The 20,891-nt window shown below is 52.8% G+C and overlaps 1 protein-coding gene and 1 long non-coding RNA gene across 4 annotated transcripts; one reads left to right on the top strand and one right to left on the bottom strand.

The window, feature by feature from the left end:
• Positions 1-603: 603 nt before the first annotated feature.
• Positions 604-20,591, bottom strand: MAP1A (microtubule associated protein 1A). Its single transcript, XM_042989013.1, has 7 exons — positions 20,483-20,591; positions 19,427-19,528; positions 11,523-11,605; positions 11,117-11,257; positions 2,722-10,882; positions 2,360-2,580; positions 604-2,164 (listed from the first exon to the last, which is right to left on the bottom strand). The coding sequence occupies exons 5-7, from the start codon at positions 10,730-10,732 to the stop codon at positions 2,009-2,011; spliced, it is 8,388 nt and encodes a 2,795-aa protein (XP_042844947.1). The 5' UTR covers positions 10,733-10,882; positions 11,117-11,257; positions 11,523-11,605; positions 19,427-19,528; positions 20,483-20,591; the 3' UTR covers positions 604-2,008.
• Positions 6,546-16,560, top strand: LOC122239476. 3 transcript variants are annotated; one of them, XR_006218641.1, is made up of 4 exons: positions 6,546-6,578; positions 7,981-8,039; positions 14,799-14,852; positions 16,445-16,560. It is a non-coding gene; the product is annotated as an uncharacterized LOC122239476 (long non-coding RNA). The 3 variants fall into 3 exon arrangements; XR_006218643.1 differs by lacking the exons at positions 6,546-6,578; positions 7,981-8,039 and adding an exon at positions 6,746-6,819; XR_006218642.1 differs by lacking the exons at positions 6,546-6,578; positions 7,981-8,039 and adding an exon at positions 14,123-14,231.
• Positions 20,592-20,891: the final 300 nt, after the last annotated feature.

The following is a 20,891-nucleotide window of genomic DNA, read 5'->3' on the forward strand; positions in this document are numbered from 1 at the left end:
ACATTTACACTGAGAAAGCCCAGCACACTGGGAGGGCTGGAATATCCCCTTCCCCATATATTTACATTAACAACCTGGCCTCTCCTGACATACCTACGACTATAAAGGGTTTCACTGCAAGGGAAAAATCCAGCATTAACTTCATGGAAATTCTAAATGCACAGGTGAGTGCTCATTACAACCTCAATAGGCTCTGGATCTCTTAGGGCTTCTCAACTCTTTGACTCTTTGGTGTTCCCTTATCCAGGGTATCTGATGCTATTCAGTCCTCAGCTCTTGACCCCAAGTCGAGAGTATGCAGATCCCCTTCCCAGACACCCTGCCCCTCTCTTCCCTCCCCCAAACCAAATGTATCTCCCCACCCTAGGCCCCTATTCCTCATACTCTGGCATTCTCATTTTCAGAAATTATGCTGGCTCCCCATATCTTTTCTACCTTTATCTACCCGATGTTCTCTGGCTTCCCTGGGTCCTGGAGCTGCTTCTGGTTATCAAAGACATCAAAATCAATGACAGTGCCAGGAGAAGCAGAGAGGTAGAAGCCAAGGTCCAGCAACTAAGCAATGTGTAGAGTCAGAAAAAGCCTAAGCCTCACGACAGCATCTGTAATGAACTTGATTTTATTGTTAGAGTTGGAGGCGGCTCCATTACAGCAGCTGGGAACTATAGCAGGGAAGTGTGGGGAGGAGCAGAGCACAGCAGCACAGGGAGGGTGGGAGCTAGGAAGAACACAGGCCGGCTCATATTATTTTCCACACAGTCATTTGGCAGAGAAGCCGAGCCCTGACGAGTGTCTGGATTTCTCAGTCCGGCGATAGTCTGGCAGGGCTGCTCATTGGCTTGCTTGGGGAGAGGTCCTCTCCTGGGGTGGTTTCTTCAGCCTGTTTTCATCTTACTCAGTAGGAGTTCAGCTTTAGCTCAGCTTTGTCTCCCTCTTCCCTTCCTCTCATTTTCCCCAAGTTCTCTGGCATAGCCTCTACCTCCCAGATCCTCTGTCCAAGAGTTTAGGGCTGGAAAGGCAGCCAGTGTTCCCATTTCAGCTGCAGGATGGCATAGTGGAATGTTGGGGGGAGTCACACATTGCTGGGGTGTCAAATGTTGGGATGTCAGGCAGTGGCTTATTTTTAACCCATTACACACCAGGCCACAGCAGATGACCACATGCAGAGAAGCCAAGCAGGGGATGAAAAGGGATGAGGATAATTGGAATGTGTAGGTGAAAACGTCAAAAGGTCAGGGAGCTTGGAGGAATTCTGGGATTGGGGCTGGGCTCTCCTTGCCCCTCTTGTGCTGCCCAATAGGCCTGGTCTGGGCACAGCTCTGGGATGTGAATGGTATGAAGCAGGAGCTGGGAGGATAAGCAACTTTCTTCTCTCACCAGTCTGTTGGTCAAAAGAGCTTCAAGTTTTGTATTGAGACATTCAGATATGGTGGGGGGCAGTGGGACAGTATAGCAGTGGTTTACCCCTAGACCCCTGCTGGAACCCAGACCCCGGTGGGTAAGGGAATCGGAGATGGAGGAAGGGGCGCAGCTCTGGGTACCTTACTGACAGAATCCTGCCCCAGGTCACATAAATTATTACTGGAAATTTTTCCTTGGGTTGCTAAATAGAGATAAAGAGGTCCCTGGGCTTGGGGATATATGATCTCCCTCCATGAGGGAGGAGGTTGCTGAGACCCATCCTTCCTTCCCACCCAATACGAACATTTGGTAGTGTTAGGAGAGGGTGTCACTCCAGAGTTCTCAGAGACAGATGACCTCCTATCCTAATTTCGTGCCCTCCCTCTATCCAATCCCTGTTGCCTTTGGTTTTGAAAATCCCGTTGGGTATGGATGAGGGGGAGGGACAACCTCTCCCATTTAGCCCAGCCCAAATTCCCACAACAAGACATCCCGCCCCATCTCCCCCACCCCAGCTCCCGTGTCCCTCAACCCCAACGGACTCAGCAATAGCCATTCTCTAAGGGAGCTGGGGAAGCAGATTCCTGGGGAAAGGAGTGTGGTTCTTTCAGAACTCAATCTTGCAGGCTGGAAAGGACTCATCTTGCATGACCACGGTGCTACTGCTAGCCAGGACCAGAACATTCAGTTGTTGCTGCTGCTCATGAGTCTGCTGGTACCATTCACGAGTCACCTCCGTGTCATGGGTAGGGATTAGAGTCACCTAGGAGGGAGACAAGACATGCCTGATGTTACATTATGAAGGGAAGGTAAGTGAGGGGGATGGGGCATCACACCTGATGGTCTAGGAAGTAGTCCCACTGCCCACAGAAAGGGTTCAGTTCTTTTATGAATAGAGACTGTGTTCCACTGAGTAAGCTTTGACCAGACCTCCTCCTTGGCATCCCTTGCCACTCACCTGAAGATTCTCCCCCCATTGGGCCTTGCCCTCCAGCAGGGCATCCAGCACAGCCCGGCTCGGCTCGCCATTGACAGGGTCATTCCCACTGACCACATAGTAGGATGCACGCACTCGACGGAAGAAGTCAAGGTCAGCAGTCTTGCCACTGCAATGATTCGGGATATAGGCGAGATCCACGTATACAGGGGAGCCAGAGCTGCCCTTGGAACCCAAGGCCGCTGTAGAGACAAGCCAGGACTCATTGGAGAGGTAAAGTAGACACTTTTAGCAATCTTCCACAGTTTCTCCTACTCCTGGAGTCTTTGACCAGCCACACCCAACCCCAACCCACAATCTCTAACTTTTCATGTTATACTTACATGATCCTGCCTTGAGTCCATTGACCAGGCCTTTGGACATGGGGCTGTGTCCATCCTTTTCCTCTGCTGGAGTGACTTGGCTTGGAGTGCTGCGTGGTCGGGGTGGGACCCGGGATGCTCGATCTGCAGGCCCTTTACCAGGGGTGGGTGAGCGTTTTCCCCGAAGATCCAGACGCCGGGCAGGAGATGCTGGCTTGCCCCTGCCTGGGGCCCTGCGCCCTACTCTCCCCTGTGCTTTCTCCTTCTCACGTAGTTTTTCTACCCTTCCAGATTCTGAGCTGAGCCCCTCAGGGTCAGCCATGCACACATCAGGGCGAGGAGGGGATGGGCGGGGGTCTGGCTGAGGGATAGGGGGTGGGTCGTGGCCAGGCCTGGGATGGTGAGTCCCACTGACCCCTCCAGCTTTGTCCACAGGCAGGAAGTCTCCATCTTCATCTGAGTCAAGAGCTGCCTCAGCTGTGATGGATGGACACTCCTCAGTTTCTGGTGGAACATCAGAATCTGATTGTGAGGAGCCTGAGTCACTGGCTGATGTTGGGGGTGTCTCATCAGCCACAGGGCACGGGCCCCCTGTGGCCCCTGGGCCCCCTGCCCGGCGCCGCCCTCCCCTCCCTACTAGCCGAGCATCTTCAGTTGAGAGGTCACCTTCATCTGTGGATTGGGGCAGAGGTGGGTTCAGAAAAGATGGGGAGAGTTCCCCTCGGTGGGGCCGGAGCTCAGCAGCACATCCCTGGGGCCCAGCCTCAACCTCAGGGGAGACACTTCTGGGTTGGCCTCCAGAAGCCCCTCCAGGGCACAGTGGCTGCTCAGGGGAAAGAAGTGTGTCAGGTCGGGAACTCCTCTCGGCTCCCTCAGGCCAGGCCCCACGTTCCCAGGCAGGGCAAGTCTCAGCTGCTTCTTTCTCAGCCTTGGCCAGGGCAGGGCCTGGGGGGTTGGGGCTGGTTTCAGTTGGGCCATTGGTGGCACAATCCCCAGAGGGACTCTGGAATGGGCTTGGCTTCTTGGTGGCAGCTCCTGTGCATTCCAGGCGGCAGGGCAGAGTGCTGTCATCCATGTCTCCAGGTAAGCTTGGAGCTGGAGCTGGGACCAAGTCCAGTGAAGCTGGGGGTGCTGGGCTCAGAGGAGTGAGGTCCCAGAGACTTTGGGCAGCTGGTTCCATTCCTGAGACCAGCTCTCCAGACCCCCGTTCTACAGCCTCCAGGCCAGGAGGGAAGCGCTCAGCCACACTTGAAATCACAGGTGTGGTGGCCTCAGAGGAGGAGCCTTCAGACAGGGCTGGTGAAGCAGGTCTTGGCAGACTGGAGAGGAGAGGAGCCCCAGGAGAGCTGGGTGATGGGAGCTGGGGCAGTGAGGAGTCCAGGCTGGGGGCCTTGGTCACTTCGAGGTACTCATCATGCCGGGCTCTGGTGGGGGGACCCGGAGCCAGAGCCAGAGCTCGGTCCCCAGAGAAGGCAAGGGAGCCACAGGGTGCTGAGCGGGGTTCAGCAGGAGAGGGCAGCTGTGGGGGAGCTGGCTGCAATGAGGAGAAGCCAAAGGCTGAAGCAGGGAAGTCCAGGCTGGGTCGGGCAGGGCCCAGGTGTGAGTCCGAGGGAGGGCTGGTATGTGCCTCACTTTCAGGCCACAATGTAGGGGGCCCTGCAGGGATGGGGTGAGGGGGACTCGGGGACTCGGCCTCTTTCTCTGGCTGTTCCCGTGCTCCCTTCTCCAGCTCTGAGTCACTAGTGCTGTCATCCCAGTGACCCTGGCCTGATTCCTTGGGTGATGGGGTTCTCCTATCTGGGCTACAGCTCAGGATATTACCATTAAGAGAGGGGCTTGGGCCTTTGCTCAGGGGGATAGGAACACGGGGGGGCACTGCAGGTGGGGTGAGGCTGGGCTCCATACTCGGACCCGGCTCAGGCTCTTGCCTAGGGGGTAAAGTGGGTCCCGCCAGGGCTGCATAGCTAAAGGTTGGAGTGTCAGATTGGAGGCTCTTGGGTGAGACAGGAGATGAAAGCTCCTTCTCTGCAGATGGGTTTCGGCCAGCAGCCTCCTCCTTGGCTGAGATGCGTGGGGGCCAGTCCCCAGCTGCCCCAAGCGGAGGCTCTCTAGTGGGGCATGCAGGGCCAAGCCCAGTAAGCATCATCTGCTCATAGATGTCTGCGTACTGGAAACTTCTCTCATCAGGATAGGGTGTGGGCTCTCTCTGCTCAGGTTCTATCTGTTCGGGCTCCTTGGTGGGATGGCTTTCACTGGCCTCTGGAACCTTTGAGCTTTGAGGGCTGCTGCCAGGAGCCCCAGCCCCACCTTCTTCTGTCTCCCCTTCAGCCTTGCGGTAGTCCTTCCCCAAGGGAGAGTATGGCCCACCTTCCAACTCAGCTGCTGCCTCCTGTGCTGCAGCCACCACACTGTCATACTCAGTGGTGCCCCAGGAGAAGGGTGCAGGAGTGTGTGGTTCTGGGGCAGGCGTGGGGGGAGCTGGAGCTGGGGAGAGGGGTGCAGGGGGCAGGGGTCTGTCCTTGGGCACCCATGGTGGGATGTCAGCCAGCCATGAGGGGGTGGTGGGTTCGTTCCTCATGGGTAGCATGGGCTCAGGCTCTGGGATAGGGCTTTCTTGTCCAGGAGCTGGAGGAACCCTCTGTCCAACCACCTCAGGTGGGGAGGCTGGAGGAGAGATGATTTCAAAAGGGGAACGGGTCAGCTTGTCTTCTTCCTCTGGAGGCAGCCCAACTGGTGACTCAGCAAGCCAGCGCTCCACCTCCAGTCCCTTCTGTGGTGAGGGCTCCTGAAAACCCTTGAAGTCTGAGGCCCAGGGGCTCTGAGGCGTGTGCTCCAGTGGGGGCACTTCTTGTTCATCATCTGGCCCCTCATCAAGGAAAGTGCTCTCCCGCTCTTCTGTGTACCGTGGCCGGGCCCCCTGGCCATCCAGCTCATGAGGGAACCAGACCTTACGCTCACAGCTCAGCTCCCTCCAGTATGTGTCCTGTTCCAGGGCCACATCCTCTCTGCCCCTCCAGTACCTGTCCTCCTGCTCAGGAGATGTGTCCTCCCATGTCCGGGCAGGCTCTTTCTGTTCTCCAACTGGCTCATCTCTGGATGGAGATGTTTCTTGCCACTCCTGTACCACATCCTGCTCCTTCCAGTACTTCTCTCCCTGATCCAGGGCCTTGTCCTCATGCACTGGGCTCTCTTCCAGCCCCAGAACTTTGGTCTTCTCCAGCAGAGCTTCTTCTTCCTGTTGCACAGCCTTAACTTTTTCTGGAGATTTTTCCTTTAGGATCTTCTCCTTTGGTTTCATGGTTTTATCCTCCTGCACTGGGCTCTCCTGCTCCTGAGTTTTGTCCTTCTCTTCCAGAGCCTTATCTTTCTGTTCAGTGGCCTTATTGTTTTGTTCCAGGGCTTCATCCTTCTGTCCTAAGGCCCAGTATTTTTGTTCTAAGGCTTCATCCTTCTTTTCCAAGGCCTCCTCCTTCTGTTCTTGGGCCTTGCCTTTTTGTTCTGAGTCTATGTCTTTTTGTTCTAAGGCCTTATCCTTCTGTCCATGGGCCTTGTCCTCCTGCTCAGGGACTTCGTCTGTCTGTCCTAAGGCCTTGCCCTTCAGTTCAGGGACCTTGTCCTCTGGAGCCCTGTCTTTATGCTCAACGTCTCTGACTTTTTGTTCTAAGGTTTCACCTTTTTCTTCTGGGATCTTGTCCTCCTGTTCCAGAACCTTGTCTTTTTGTTCTAAGTCTTTGTCTTTTGATTCCAGGGCCTTGTCCCTCTGTTCCAGGGCTATGTCCCTTTGTTCTAAGTCTCTGCCTTTTTGTTCTAAAGCTTTATCCTGCTGCTCTACAGCCTTAGTCTTCTCTTCCAGAGCCTTATCTTTCTGGCCAATGGCTGTATCCTTTTGCTCTACAATGTCATCCTTCTGCTCCAGAATTTTGTCCTGCTGTAAGACTTCATCTTTTGGTTCAGGTCCCATGTCCCTCTGCTCTGGGGTTCTGTCTTTCAACTCTGGAACTTTACCTTCCCACTCCATGGCAATGCTCTCCATGGCAGGGCTTGGCAAAGACTCAGGACTCTTGGTGAGGGAGCTGTCAGGTGTCAGAATGTGTTCACCAGGGCTTGTGATCACACCAGGTGAGTGCTTCTCATCTCCCAACAATGTAGAGTGAGAGAAGGAGCTGGTAGGTAACTTTCCATCAGGGCTCTTATCTGTGATGTCTGCCAGTACAGAGTAACCAGTGGTCCCATCTGTGGGAGGTGACAGTGTGGCTGCACAGGGTTCTGGAATAGATGTGCGCACTAGGTGCTGAGAGGTGTCCTCAGCCTGTATCAGAGGCCCCTTTTCTTCCTTTCCAAGACTTAGTTCCCCAAACTGGAGGGTGCCAAGGCTTTCTGGAGAGAGCTGCTTAGAAGAGATATCCAGAGAGGTCTCCTTGCTGGGACTCTCTTCCGAGAGAGAAAGTGACCGGGTGTCTTCTGGAGATACCTCTGGCCAAAGGTCTTTGTGTACGTGCTGCTCTGTCAGGCCACAGGGAGACCTGGGGATGGCTTCTTGGTTGGCTGTGTCTGGTGAGACCACACTGAGTACAGATACGGACTCTGCATCTTCAGGGGAGAGGCTTTGGTCAGGAAACTGGAGCACCCCATCTTTCTGAGTTTCACTAGATTCTTGGAGTGATGTTCTCAAATCTCTGGAAAGAGCTTCTGTTCCCAGAATTGGGCCTGTGGGCTCTCCTGCCTCCACAGTCTCAAAGACTATTGCTTTGTCCTGTTCTGGCAACAGCTGGATAGTGCAGCCTGTATGTTCTCCAACGATGCTGACAGGTGCTTCCTGGGCATGGGGGCTCCTGGGAGGAGGCACCTTTCCCTCCTCCAATGTGACCTCTTCAGGCCCTGGCTTAACTATCTCCTCTGCAGCATCTTCCTTGCCCATACCTGGTGTACGCCTAGTTCCTCCCCAGGAGCCTGCTTCCTGAAAGTCTTGGGGCTCAGACTTTTCTTCCACTGGGGACTGATGAAAGGGTGTGTGGGTGGCACTGGGTGGGCCAGATGGTGGAGGAGAGGCCATTTTCACTGTGCTGTCATCTGGGCTAAGGCAGCGCTCCTCCACTTCTCCAAGGACTGGTTCCCCTTGATGTAGGGTATGCCCAGGGACACCAAACATCGGGGTTCCAAACTGACTGGGAAGTTTCTCAGATATCTCTACATTTGTGGTCTCCTCCTCTTCCTCTTCCACGGCTCTCTCTCCAGGCAAGCCTCTCCCTACAATCTCTCCTTTCTTCTCTGACTCACCAGTCACAGAGAAATCCTCACAGGGTGGTGATTTGAAGCCCTTATCTTCTTCCAGTGAAGAGGTAGGTGAGATGGTACCAGCCGACGGCACATAGTCCAAGCCCTGAGTGGCTTCAGTGCGGGATGAGGGGATGCTTGTAACTGTGTCGAGCAGCAGGGAGCTCTTGCCTGTCTCTTCTGTCTGGGGAGCTGTGAGTGAAGCCACAGACTGGTCCTCAGCCACGGAAGTGGCAAAGGAAGAAAGCTTGTCGCATTCAGTGATTGAGGTGGCTGAGGATACGTGTTCCTCTTCAGCCAGAGGGGCGGCCACCATGTTGGGGGGGTAGGTGAGTTCAGTCTCTGCTGCTCCATAGCCTTTGCTGGAGGTGACAGGAACAGCACTGTCTGTAGGCTGGCTAGCCTCAAAGGGGCCAGGACCCTCAGGCTCAGGGAGGTCATAGGTACTTGTAGGAAATCTAGGTGGAGCTGGACGTTCCTCCGGCTCATCATGAATCTCCTCATCTGAGATGGTTTGCTCTGTCTCTGAGTAGCCAGGAATTGTCTCATCCTGGATGTAAGAGACATGCTCAGTGGCTCCTGCAGGTGTGGCCAGGCTGCTTAGGAATGATGAGGTTTCCTTCTCAGGAGCTTTGCCCTGGAGTCCTACTTCCCGGCCCCCGAGGGCCTCCCTGATCCTTGGAGTTGCCTTCAAGGCTTCCTGCATATGTTTTTGGTAAAAACCTTCAGCCTTTGTCTCTTCCTCTTCCTCCTCATCTGAAGGGTGCACCTCCTCCATTTCTTCTAACTCAGCCTTCTCTATCACATCCTCCTTTACCTCAGGTTCACTTTCCTCTCTGGCTTCTATTTTATCAGGGAGCCTCTCTGCTTCCTTCTGCTTCTTTTCCTCCCAGGTATCTTTCTCTTCCTCTGTTTCAGCCCCAGAGTCTGGGCCTCTATCCTTGCTACCTTGTTCTTCAGGGATGTCTGGGACAATCTCTTTCTCCTTCATCATGGGCTCTTCTTGTTCCAGCCGTGGAACAGAGGGTGGTATCTCCTGGCCAGTTGTGCTTGGGGGTCCCTCCTCTGCAGTGTCTGGAGGGAGTGGTTTCTCTCCTAGTCCTAGGTCCCTTTGTTCAGCCAGCAACCCTCTCTCCTCACGCTTCATCTCCTCAAAGTCCTGTGTGAGATCCTCTGGTGAAGACACAGCCAGCTCCCTGTGCCCACTGACTGTTGGGGGTGGTACAGCTCCCTTCTGGGCTGGGGGTGTCCGGGGCTCAGAGGACAGCTCCTTCTCCCCACGGGCAGCCCGACTCTTGTCCACTTTGGCCCTGCTAGGGGCCTTGGCTTTGTAGAGGGTCTTACGTACCTCAGGGGTAAAGGGCTTCAGGTCTGGCTTGGAAATTTTCTTGACCTCAGGTTTGGTATCTTTCCTCTTCTCCTCTTTCTTGGCATCCTTCTTCTCCTCCTTCCTTCCTTCATCCTTCTTGAGCTCCTTCCTCTCCTTCTTGATCTCTTTTTTCTCTTTGTCTTTTTTCTCTTCCAGCTTTGAGATCTTTTCTTTTAGGTGCTTCTTCCCTACCTTGTCTTTTATCAGCTTTCGCTTCTCTGCCTTCAGTGCCTCACTCGACTCTGTCCTCACCCTTTCAGGCTTGGTAGGCTTCTCTGGGGGCTTCTCAGATGACTCTTTTACTTTTTTCTCTGTCTTGGCTAACTCCTTGGCTAGTTCTGAGCGGGCCTCCTTGGCTCCCTCTTCAGCCACCTCCTCCCGTTTGGCCAGCTTGCTTACAGCTGTCTTGGCAGTGGCCTTGAGGCTCTCCTTGCTGTCAGCCCGCTGTTTGATTTTGCTGGGTTTGAGGTTGGCAGGCACAGCCCCAGAGGCCAAGTCTTTCTGTGTAGCCACAGGGTACCGCAGGAAGTCCAGGTGCCGAAGCTTTTCCAGGCCCTCCAGGATCTTGTTCTGGGGTGCGTTCCCTGGAAAAAGCACACGTACAATCTTCTCAGTGGGATTGGCTGGTAGCCAGACAACCAGAGCCGTGATAGAAGTCAGGTAGGGCACTGAGATCTCAGCCTCCTTCCCATTAGCCAACACAATGCCTGTCTTAGCTTTACTATTGCCTGCCCACTTTTGCATGAGGAACTGCATCTCTTTGCTGTCCTTGACAGGGTTGAGGACATACATGTCCAGCCGTCCTACACCCATCTTGTGGAAGAGGGTCAGTGGCTCAATGGTGTTGCTGACCACACGGTACAGAGGTTCGGCCTGGATGCCCAGGCGGTTTAGGTGTTGCAGAGTGAGGCAGGCCTCCTCAATGCTGCGCTTGGCTTTCCGGGAGGCATCAGGCAGCCGCAGCTTATCAGGCACATTGAAGAAGACAACTCCAAGCTCAGGGGAGATGAGGTTCTTCACCCAGTCACTGTAGCTGCTGGAGCCCTGGGACTGCTCCTCCTCCAGTTCTGCCACTTTGCGCTGCAGGAGTCCATTGATGCCTGGCAGGTTATCTGCCCCAATGTGTGTGAGCAGCACTGAGTCAATGCGGTCCAGGTGCCGCACCAGCTTCCAGAAGCAGGACTTGCGATCAGAGCCACCATCCACCAAGATGTTGAAACCATTAACGGCAAAGAGGGCAGAGTCTCCCCGGCCACCAGGGAAGATATAGCAGCAAGGCTTAGAGAGTTTGAGGAAGCCCCCTGAGGTGGGGGGCTCTAGCAGGTCAAAGGGAGATGGCACATCCACAGTCTCAGAGACGTACTCGGAGAATTCAGCCACACCATCCATGGTGGGCAGTGTGGGCTCAGGGTTTAGTCGGAGGTGCAGGGTCTCTTGGGAACTGGATAGTCCCAGGTGGCTCCAGTCTCCCTCCCCTAAGCAGGAAACGGTGAGGAAGGCCTGGATTCCAGGGTCTCTATTGCTGAGCAATTGGGCAATCTGGAGGAATGGGAGATGAAAGGCTGATCAGGTCAGGTAAACAGCTGGGGTTGCCTTAACCCAACTCAGATTCAATCTGCTAGTCTCCACCTCTTTGCGAGGTGATCGCCTCCTATTTTTCCGCAGAAGTTCCCAACCTTCAAGCAACATGAGATTTCCCATCCTTGGATCCCTCCCCACAGCCCCAGTCCTACCCCAGTTTTCATTCCTCCCAGACTCAGACATGGCACTTACCTCTGGGTTGTGAAGGACCTGGGCAAAGTTCTGATAAGAATAGGTGCCACTCTGTAGGATAAGGTCTCCCCCGGGCTCTAAACTTTGCCCACTCAAGATCAGTAGTTTGTGAGCTGATTGACTGCTAAGGAGATGGTGAACCTATAATGGAAGGACAAGAGTGGTCATGGATGTGGGAAACTCAGGGAAGGGCACTGGATGTTCCTGGTTCCCCTTAGTACTGCAAAGACATGCTCCCCACTAGTAGGCCCACAATACCTCCAGTGTAAGGCTGGGGATCATAAAGCAGCCTAGATGGTTCAAAGCCAAGTCTGGGAATTCTTGGCCTTTCAGCAGTAGTACTGGCAGGGGTGGGTTACAGCACTTCCAACAAGCCCTTGTGGCAAGGCACAGGCCCTGGCCTTACCTCAGAGCTGATGCTGTCGGCACTGGGGTTTACCAGGATGACGGTCTCAAGGATCTCACTCTGGTGGCAGAGGGTCCTCTGGCCTGAGGGAGAGATGCAGGATTTTGTATTGAAGAGAGTGGGTATAGTAAAAGGGAAGAGGCATTGTGTGGGAAAGGAGAGAAAAGAATGTACAGTCAGAAAATGGAGCTGAGGGGAAAGAGGAGGCTAGCAATCCTTAGATCCTGCCACTTTGGATACTGCTGAGTAAGGTCTAGGAACTGGCTCCTCCAGCCCTTCCCTGTCAGGGTTTCCTCCTCCCTTCACCCACACTGACTGTCTTCTCTCCTCCCTTCATCTGCCACACCCTCTGCCTGCTCAGTCTGGTACCCCCACCCCCTCCGCTTGAAACTCCTGCCTCAGGCTGCCCTATTGACAAGAAGCTTTTGTCCCTCTCGAGCACTAAGCTCCTGGTGCTGCCTGGGGATGGGGGGCTCAGCTGGAGGGAGGGCTCCTGGGGTTGTGATGCTTACTCAGCTCTCTCCTCACTAGCCTGCCTCTGCCCTGGGCTTTCATGCCAGTAGAGTGCCTGGAAACATGGAGATGGGCACTTTGCAGTGTCTACAGACTCCCCATCCTCCTTTCCATTCCCCATCCAAGGCCAGAATTCCCATTTTCCAAAAGACTGTTTCTATTTATCTGAACCCTTGGGCTTTTACAATTCAAAGATTAGAAATAGGAGTATAATTTCTTGTTCTGTTCTCTAGTTCTTCAGAGGCCAAGCCTGAGCTCACAAGCATGCACACAATCATGCTGTTCCCACCACCATAGGTTACAGCTCCCTCTCCCACCTCACCTCCATGTCCCCAGGCACAAGAGAGGCCTGGTACACTGCCCCACAACCCATCCCTTGTGAACAGTTTCTTCTCTCATCCTTGCCCCTCTCCTATGGGCCCTCTGCGATGGAGATGGGAGTTAGGGGTCCACAAACAAGACACAAATAAGGAAGGAGAGATTCAGAGTGTTCCCCAGGCCATGGAGAAAGACAAAACAGCCTCAAATGCCCTGTCTATTTCCCTCTTGCAGACTCACATGAAACACCGAGCAATGCAGCAAAGAAAGAAAGTGGCAGGTTACAAAATAATGGAGGATGCTGCCATCCCCTGCTCCTGCCCTTCCTAACTGCTGCACACAGCGGCGTTACCTTGCAGAAAGAGAGTTGAACAGATGGCCCGGGAGTGAGCTGTCTGAAAGATATTGGTGGGAGTGCTCATAATCTGTCCCCTAGACCCTCTTCTGTGATCCAGCTCTTTCCTCTTTCTGGGGCTTAGGCATGAGGAGCCTGGGGCCAGGGCCTTTGTTAAGAGGAAGAACCACAGTGCCAGGATCAGGCAAATCTGGCAGCAGAGGGCTGCACTTGCAGCTGCAGGGGAAATGAACTGTAGATGTGTCCGAAGAACAAACCTCATAGTGGGTGGGTGGAGCCCAAGAAGAGTTCAAGGGTTCTCTTCTATTAATTTGGGAACTGTGGGAAGCTTTGAGGTCAGTTCAGAGGATGAGAACCACCTTAGAGACAGGCTGGGGCAGCTCTTGGGCAGATGAGGGGTATCAAGGTTCAGGGAAGGGCCAGGCTAGCCCTAGACTAGTCGTAAGTAGTTCAGATTTAAAAGGGCAAATCCTACCCTACCCTGGACATATACACACAAGGTCACACATTCGAGCTACAATGGTCTGAAAGAAGAAATCTGTGGTACAGACTAATTTGTTTTCTATTTACCACTCTTCCTCCACCAGTTGACCATTCCTCACAGTCCCTTGTGTATAACTACTAGACTTCTCTGATTCCAGTTAACGTCTTAGTGAAAGACCCTGTTCTTCACCCATGTGCTCTCCAGTTCTGACTGGCAACTACATGGTCTATATCATGCACCCTTTTGAGGCCTAGGAGAAAGCCCTATTTCTCTTTTCTGCTCCCCCAGCAATCCCACTGAAGGGAATTGACTTGTTTTTCCTTTTTCTTTCATACGAGGCAGGGACACTTCCCCTTGGCCAGGGATGCTGTGGGGGTGGCCTTGGCCGCCAACGCTGAGCAGGCAGGAGGGCAGGTGTCTCCGCAGTGAGGCAGAAGGGGAGGGGGGGCCGCTTGGGCAGCTGCAGTTTGCCGCAGTGTGTGAGTGTGTGTGAGTGTGCGCGCTGAGCTCAGGCTCCAGCTCCGCCCCCACCCCCCACCCCAGCATGACAAGTCATTTTCTTGGCTGCCTCTGCATGGGGGGTGAGGAGGGGGGGACACAAGAGAGGGAGAAGAAACTGGCGCCTCTGTTCCAGAGCCCCCATCTTGGGAAGAGAAGCGGCGATGGGGTGGGGGTGGGGTTGAGACTTGGAACCTGTGGGTTTGACAGGACTGGGAATGCGGGGCAGCTGCCGGGGAGGGAGTGCTTGCTCTCAATCTCCCGAGTGGCCTCTCAATCTCCAGAGGGAGCCAGAAGCGGGGGCTTAGAGTCCCAGTCTCAAGCCGTTTACAGGGAATGGGGGGGGGGGTGCCGCTGCAAATAGGTTGGTCTATGAAGAGGCGCGTGCCACGTCTTAGTGACCCTTTCTTCCCTTTTTTTCCACAGTGTCCCCCACCTTGCCTTACTTGGCAAAAACTCGCTATCCCGCTCACCCCCAGCATTGGAGCAGCTGAGCAATCCAGCAGCTGACACCAGAGACCCTCCCATTAGGCGCATTCCCGTAACATCCGCCTTTCCTTCAGATTCTTCTGCCTCTGCCCAAAGACATAGCCCCCAAAGTCCTCCAGCACCCCGGGCTACCAGGCAGAACCAGAGACACCACCCTCTGCTACTGCCCCTAGGCTGATGTCTCCCAACCCAGCCCAGCCTGAGAGGTGGACTGTCACAGTCCCGGCCCCACTGGCCTCTGCCTGGTCCTGGGTCCAAGCTGACCCCACAGCCAGTAATGTTCATCTTTTCTCTCTGTCCCCCCAGTCTGCCCACCCTGCTGGGCAAATTCCAAACACACAAGATTAGGTATCAACTCCTTTCCCGCTACCCCTACCACAGCATTCCCCCACCCCCATGCAAAGCCCTTTGGTTTGGTTCTTACCCTGGGGTGTGGGCGGGAGCCCCTCATGGAGGCTGCAGCTCCGGCCTCAGCCGGCAGCTTCAGGGAAGAGTCTGCCGCACTTGGGGTGGGAGTGGGGGGGGGGGGGGCTTGATGGGGAGGGCGGCGCCTGGGCGGGGAAGAGGGGCTGGTCCATGACGAGGCACTGGAGACTTAACTGTTTATTTGCCTTCACAGTGTCCGGGCTCTGATGCTTCTGCTTGGCTCTGGGGGGTGCTGAGGAGTTGTCTAGTAAGTCAAAGAGCCACGGTGGTCTACAATGGCCCATAAGGCCCTTCTCCCCTCAACACTGCTTCATCAAGAAATGCCCTTTTAGCATCAGCCAAAAGACCAAAGTCCTGTGCTATGACACACTGCAGGGATACAGGAGGTGTGGGCTGCCTGGGCCCTCCCCCTTCCCTCAGGAACCATCTGCCGCCTCTCCCCTGAGACCCAGGGAATGACCTTCAATCCCTGGAGGAGCAGGAGACAAAAGGGTTGGGGACCTGAAAGAATGGAATAAAAGTGAGGGGACTGCTTGAGATGAAGGCTGGGGATGGGGTGGTGAGCACTGTGGGCTTTTGAGCCACATCTGCAGGAACCAGGGGAGGGTAGAAGTCTCATTTTAGGTTGCAGTGTAGGTTGAAATTCTGGAGTAGACACATGGTCCCTAGCCCTTCTGGGTGGGGCACAGGGACTCTGGGAGCTGCATGTAGTTCTGTGTCAATGCAACACAGCACAGTAACCACACTAGCACTGATACTTGGAATTCTTGGGTCATTAGATCTGAAGAGGCTGGGCGCTTTCTGCTTTTCAGTGAGAGAGTTAAAAATGACCAAGGAGGATCACCAGGGCCCCAGGCCCAAGTGAGATTTTTTTTTTTTTTAAACTATAGGCCAATTATTAAGTGCAACATAAAGTACTCTTCGGATCAAAAAAAAAAAAAATCTTATGACTTTGTAGGGTATTGGGTCCCTGTGCTCTCCTTTTCTCTGCACTTTTCTATTTCTCTCTCTGATGTTTCTTACACTAACTTAATCCTTCCATTGTTGGCTGTTTCCCTTAGTCTCTACCTCTGTTTCAGCACTCAAAAGACTCAAAGGGACGATCTTGAGAGCCCTAGCATACAGTTCCAACCCAGTGATGCTCATGCTTCCATAGAGTCCTTCCCTGCCCTCTTCTCTTCCACCAACCCTCCCCAGTTCTGGCCAACTCCTAATGCCTTCCACACATTGACATCCACCCACTCAAACCCCAGCACCAGCCCCACCCCTGCCCCAGACTGCCAAAAACTGCTTTTGAAGGTCAGAGAAGCCAAAATAGTCTCTGCTCTCAGCATCCCCCCTCCCCCCTTAACTGTAGCCAGAGGAGAGGAGGAGCTGAGTCACCAGGACTGGAGGGGGGGGCAGGGAGGAACAGAGGAGGAGGAATCTTTGCTCAGATCCGGAGATGCAAAGCAGCAACATGGCAACAGCCCCATTTGGATTGAGGAGACTATCTGCAGAGATACACAACACAAACCAGACTGAGTTCTGAGCATCACAAAAGGAAAACACTTCCCTTCGGCAACTTCATATTTTGTATTTCTTCCCACTTCAAATCTTCTATCTCCTATCTGCTTTCTAGGGCTCTCTGAAGTGTGCTAAGAGGGAAACTTGAGTAGACATTTGGCTAGAGAACAAAATAACATTTCCCAGCCAATGCAGAGCCCCCCTTATTCTCAGCTGCTACCCCTAAGGGCCACACCCTGGGCATTGTTCCAACTCACACTGGAGTTTTCCTTCAACCCTCACCCTCTGAACAGCCACCCACCACAACTGCCCCTCCACCTGCTGTGTTCCTAGGCTCTGCTGCAATGAAATGGTGAGATGCCAAAGAGAGGCCTGAGCTCAGACATAAAACGCGACTAGAAGTCCTGGATTTGAGACCTGACTCTACCAATTTATCAGTCATGCCATTAAACAAGCCACTTAACCTCTCTGAAAGCTTGCTTCCCGAACTATAAAATGAGTATAGTATTAATACCATCATCTAATAATGCAGTGAGGAATGAATGGCATAAAAGATGAAAAAGCGCTTCATTCCTAGAATCCTAACCCTGCAGCGCACAAATGCCACTGAAATTTTGTCTCCTTTTTGTAGACTTATGATCAGAATCAAATTGAGATTAAAACCAGAATCTCAGACCAGACCAACTCCAGAGTACCCCCTAGCTCCCAGGTAAACCCAAAGCTGGAGGTGCCTGTAGGAAGTGAAGTACTTTCATGTTCGCTGCTTTCCCTGTTCAGACAGCAAGGCAGAACCCCGAGTTGTAGGGGCCAATGAACTACTGTATTAATTCACAACGGCTTTCATGTTTGCAGAAGGAACAGAAATACCACTTTTAGAGCACATTAATGGTAGTGGAGACTCACACAGAAGGCCTACAAACTGATCCTTCAGTGTATGTTTCTTAGAGTCTTAGAATATCAATCATCAATTATAAATTAGGAAAGTCTCTCCCTTTCCTATAGGTGCTCAATAATAGAAGTATCAGAGTGTTGTTTAAACTCAGTTTTCCACTGTCCTAATAGTTTCTGGGTCTGTTTCATAATGCTTGGAAGCTCCAGATTTTCTGCAGGATTAGAAAGTTAGGCTCCAAGTCACCACTGGAGACTACCTGGCTCAAAATTCACCTTGGAAAGCTTTACCAGATTTGACCACTAGAAGGAGCTGGGCCACTGACACTCCATCACTGGGTCCTTCCTTTTCTGTGTTTGAGTGAAGAGTGGAGAGTGGATAGGAATGATTGCACTTGCCCTGACACTGTAGGATACGTATTTGTCCCCTTTCTCAGCCTTTTGTCCCAGGGTTGAGGAGAGGTGAGAGGGATGGTTGCCTAGCCTGTGGATTGGGCAGAAAGGATTAAGCCATACCATATCCCCTTGAACCCATCACAGCAGCCTGGTTCCCTTTGCTACTTGGCAAATGGGAGGCTGAAGGGCGGGGCAGCGTCTGCAGCTGCTTTGGGCCGACTGTTGTTTGTGGGGACAGCTGAAAGAAGAGCCAGCAGGGGTGGGGCTGTGGCTGTCTTGAGCCATGTGGGTTTTTCCAGGAAATTCTCCACTGTTCTCCAGGGACATAGGCCACCATGAAAATGTCCAAACCTTAAAAAAAAAAAAAAATCCAGTAGACTAAAGTGAGCCCTGATCTTAGGAGTATGGTCCTAGGCCCCTGAAGGACGCCATGGCAAAACTGATTATAAAGATCAAGTAGGTGTTTATATATATTAGTGGTTATTTCTGAGAAATGCCTGAGCGTAACTATGCATCTATCTGTAAGCATCTTTCCAAGCATCCCTGAATGTTAATCTGAAGAATGGCTAAGCATTTTGGTTTAAGTTTTTTTCATTCTTACACCATTCCAGAATGCGGCCTACTCTTAAGTTTCTGTGGCCCAAAGGACAAAATTAGAGAATTCAGTGTGAATTGTTAACGTCAGCACATACCCACCAAACTTCAATTCAGTCATTAATTTCATCCACTGTCATCCCCTTATCCAGCTTGCACCAGAGATGGTAGGAGTAATAAATGGCAAAACTGTTGATTTTCAATCATCAGTGCTAGTGGAGGAAGCCATGACATGAATAATTCTAAACAGAAGGCAGTCTCAAAACAGTGAGTGGCTAGCTTCACAGGAAGCCAGTCACATCAAAGAGATGCCAGCTTCACATTTTTTAAAATGCTGCACATATTCCTAAGATAATGGAATATCGGTCATATTAACCCTCTCATCTCCTCTCTCTAGGAACGTCTCTAGAAGAGTCAGTGATCAGGGAAATGACTAAAAATGTGGCAGTTAGCAGGAGGAATAGGAAGAGAAGGGTTGGTGATTACCCACTATACTGGATAATTGAGACTTATCTGTATAAGATAAGAATTCAGTCATTTGGTGGATAAGAATTCAGTCATTTGGTGGCAGTGACTGTTGAGTTGGATGGATTTTATTTTCCATAAAGGCACTGGCACATTGATTGGTGTGTCAGCATTTACCGATAGCATGACCAGATGCCCAACACTTTTATAGTGGGATATAGGCCTTTCTGCAGTCTCCCCACAGATACTGCCATGGAATGATAGTGCCTGAAATATTTTCTCAAATTCCTAACTCATTTCTCCCACTCAGCAGAATGGGAAATTGAATCCTGTGGACTTTGATTTCGGAGCCAAACCTCAGAGTGTGACTATCTCTTGTAGCGGCAATCCAGGAGACCCTGCTTCAACCCTGGATTTGATGGTGCTCATCAGCTTTTAGGACCAGGATTCTGCTCTGTTCTCAAGAGCTGTTGGATGACCCAAAGGAGGAACAAGGAATCCTGAAACCTGGAGGGTGGGGCTGTGTAGACTGAGGGAAATGTGCTAAGCAAAGATCCGGGAAGGTAACTGGGGCACTCACAGGTCTCTATAAAGGGAAGCAAGGAGGCTAGGATATACAGAAAGAGGAACACACACACACAAAAGAGCGGATTTTTGCATGGGAGATGATTAATTACTCAAGAGAAGTACCTCATTCCCTTAGTGCATGTCAACAGCTGTCCATAAACCATCCTCTTGTCAGGTAGAAATTCTGTTCTCCAGGCTCCCTCCACCATCATACCATGTGTATGCAAAGAGTCCTGGGTATGCGGAGGATAGCCTCCTAGCTTTCCAACTTTCCCCTCAGTAGTCCCTCCCTTCTGCCTGACCCAAACCTCCCACAAAGCCAGCTCTGCCAGGGAGACTGGACCTCTGACATTCTGTAACCAGCCCTCACCCCAAGAACTTGAGACAAATGACACTAGTCCTAACCTTTGACCTCTGAGGAGAAGTGAGCTAGGTGCCGGGTAATGAAGAGTCTCAATTGTTGGTTCAAGTCGAAGGATGATAAGTCAATGTTCCAGGAGAGAATCCCTGTGAGAGAGAGAGAAAAAAAAGAGGGCGCTAGATAAGGTCAATGGGGATGGACTTAGGGGAATACTTCCAAGCTCATGAGGACAGGGAGAGGGTAAGGATTGCCATGATCAGCCTCAGTGACGTCTTTAAGAAAGGTGGCTAGTGCCTATGTCTATTTCCCATCCTGTGTCTTTCTTGAGCTTTGCCTGAGCCAGAGAAAGAAGGGCAGAGGTTAGGCTAAACTTGGTCATTAATGAGTTTGTATGTAGTAATTTTCTTGCAGAATTGCCCAATTGTGATAGAAGTGACACTCAAGGGCCAGTTCCCAGATACTGGGGGCTGCCTTCTTGGTCTTTACAGCTAAATAGTATTCTAGTCTCTCCTTCTATGCCCCCTCTTTGCCTCCACCCCTCCGCGGCTTGCTTCCACCCGCAGGTGGCTCCGCAGCACTGCGCCACAGGCAGGCAACTGGAGAGGGAGGTGAGGGCTGAGGAGATAGTGGCCACGAAGGTCACTCTCTCAGGTTTACCGCTGGCACTGAGAGATTTAAGATTTGTCTGGGACGTTCAGAAAGCACACTGTTCCTGTTCAGGGACCTAAAGAAGAAACTAAGGTAGGAACATGGACTCTCCAGGGGATGGTAAGGACTTTCAAGACATCCGACCCGAGACACTGCGGGTGGGAGGGGTGTGACCAGAGTGGCCCCAGGGACTGTATAGAGCTCCCCTGCCTCAGGGAGATTGCGGAACGCCTTGGGGTGTACGGGAGGGATGGGGAAAGAGAGATGTTAGTAGCTAGAGAGGCTATGCACGACATGGAAGATGCAGGTGACATGCACTGATGATTCAGATTAACAAGGGAGGGCAGATCTCAGGAAGTGCAACCTAGGGATGGAGAATGCAGACGTACACACAGATGGCGGAAAAGCACGGGATGGAGGATGCCCCGAGCACAGCCAGGACAGCGGCTCACCTTGTTCAAGGTGGGCCCGCACGGCCCTCAGCTGACTCTCTGTACCAATATCGCCGATCACGATGAGCAAAGAGTGTTTCCGCAGATCCCAGCGTGCTGCCGCCACTGCGGCTCCGGCCTCGCACGGCGGCTCCGCGGGGTTCTGAGCTAGCGGAGCGCCGGGGCTTCGGAGCCCCAGCCCGGGACTTGTCTCCATGGCAACGCCGCTAGGCCGCCCGGGCCCAGCCTCGGTCTCCATGGAAACTCCGTTGGAGTGCTAGGCCGGCAGCGTCCGCTGCAGGCAGAGTGTGCGCCGTTCTTAAAGGCCGGCGGCAAGAACCGTTCATTGGCTGCTGCCTGTCAGGGGGTGGAGCTCTGGCGCCGCAGGGGCAGGGTTGGGGCAGCGACGCTTCGGCCCTGCGGACTCCCT

This window comes from Panthera tigris, chromosome B3, assembly GCF_018350195.1.
Source record: "Panthera tigris isolate Pti1 chromosome B3, P.tigris_Pti1_mat1.1, whole genome shotgun sequence".
NCBI classification, from domain to species: domain Eukaryota; kingdom Metazoa; phylum Chordata; class Mammalia; order Carnivora; family Felidae; genus Panthera; species Panthera tigris.

Excerpts from the sequence above, each read along its gene's own strand:
- MAP1A (XM_042989013.1), bottom strand. The coding sequence starts at position 10,732 with ATGGATGGTGTGGCTGAATTCTCCGAGTACGTCTCTGAGACTGTGGAT. Across the intron at positions 2,581-2,721 it reads TGGACTCAAGGCAGGATCAT|CGGCCTTGGGTTCCAAGGGC; the intron begins GTAAGTATAACA and ends TTGTCTCTACAG. Across the intron at positions 2,165-2,359 it reads AATGGGGGGAGAATCTTCAG|GTGACTCTAATCCCTACCCA; the intron begins GTGAGTGGCAAG and ends TCTCCCTCCTAG.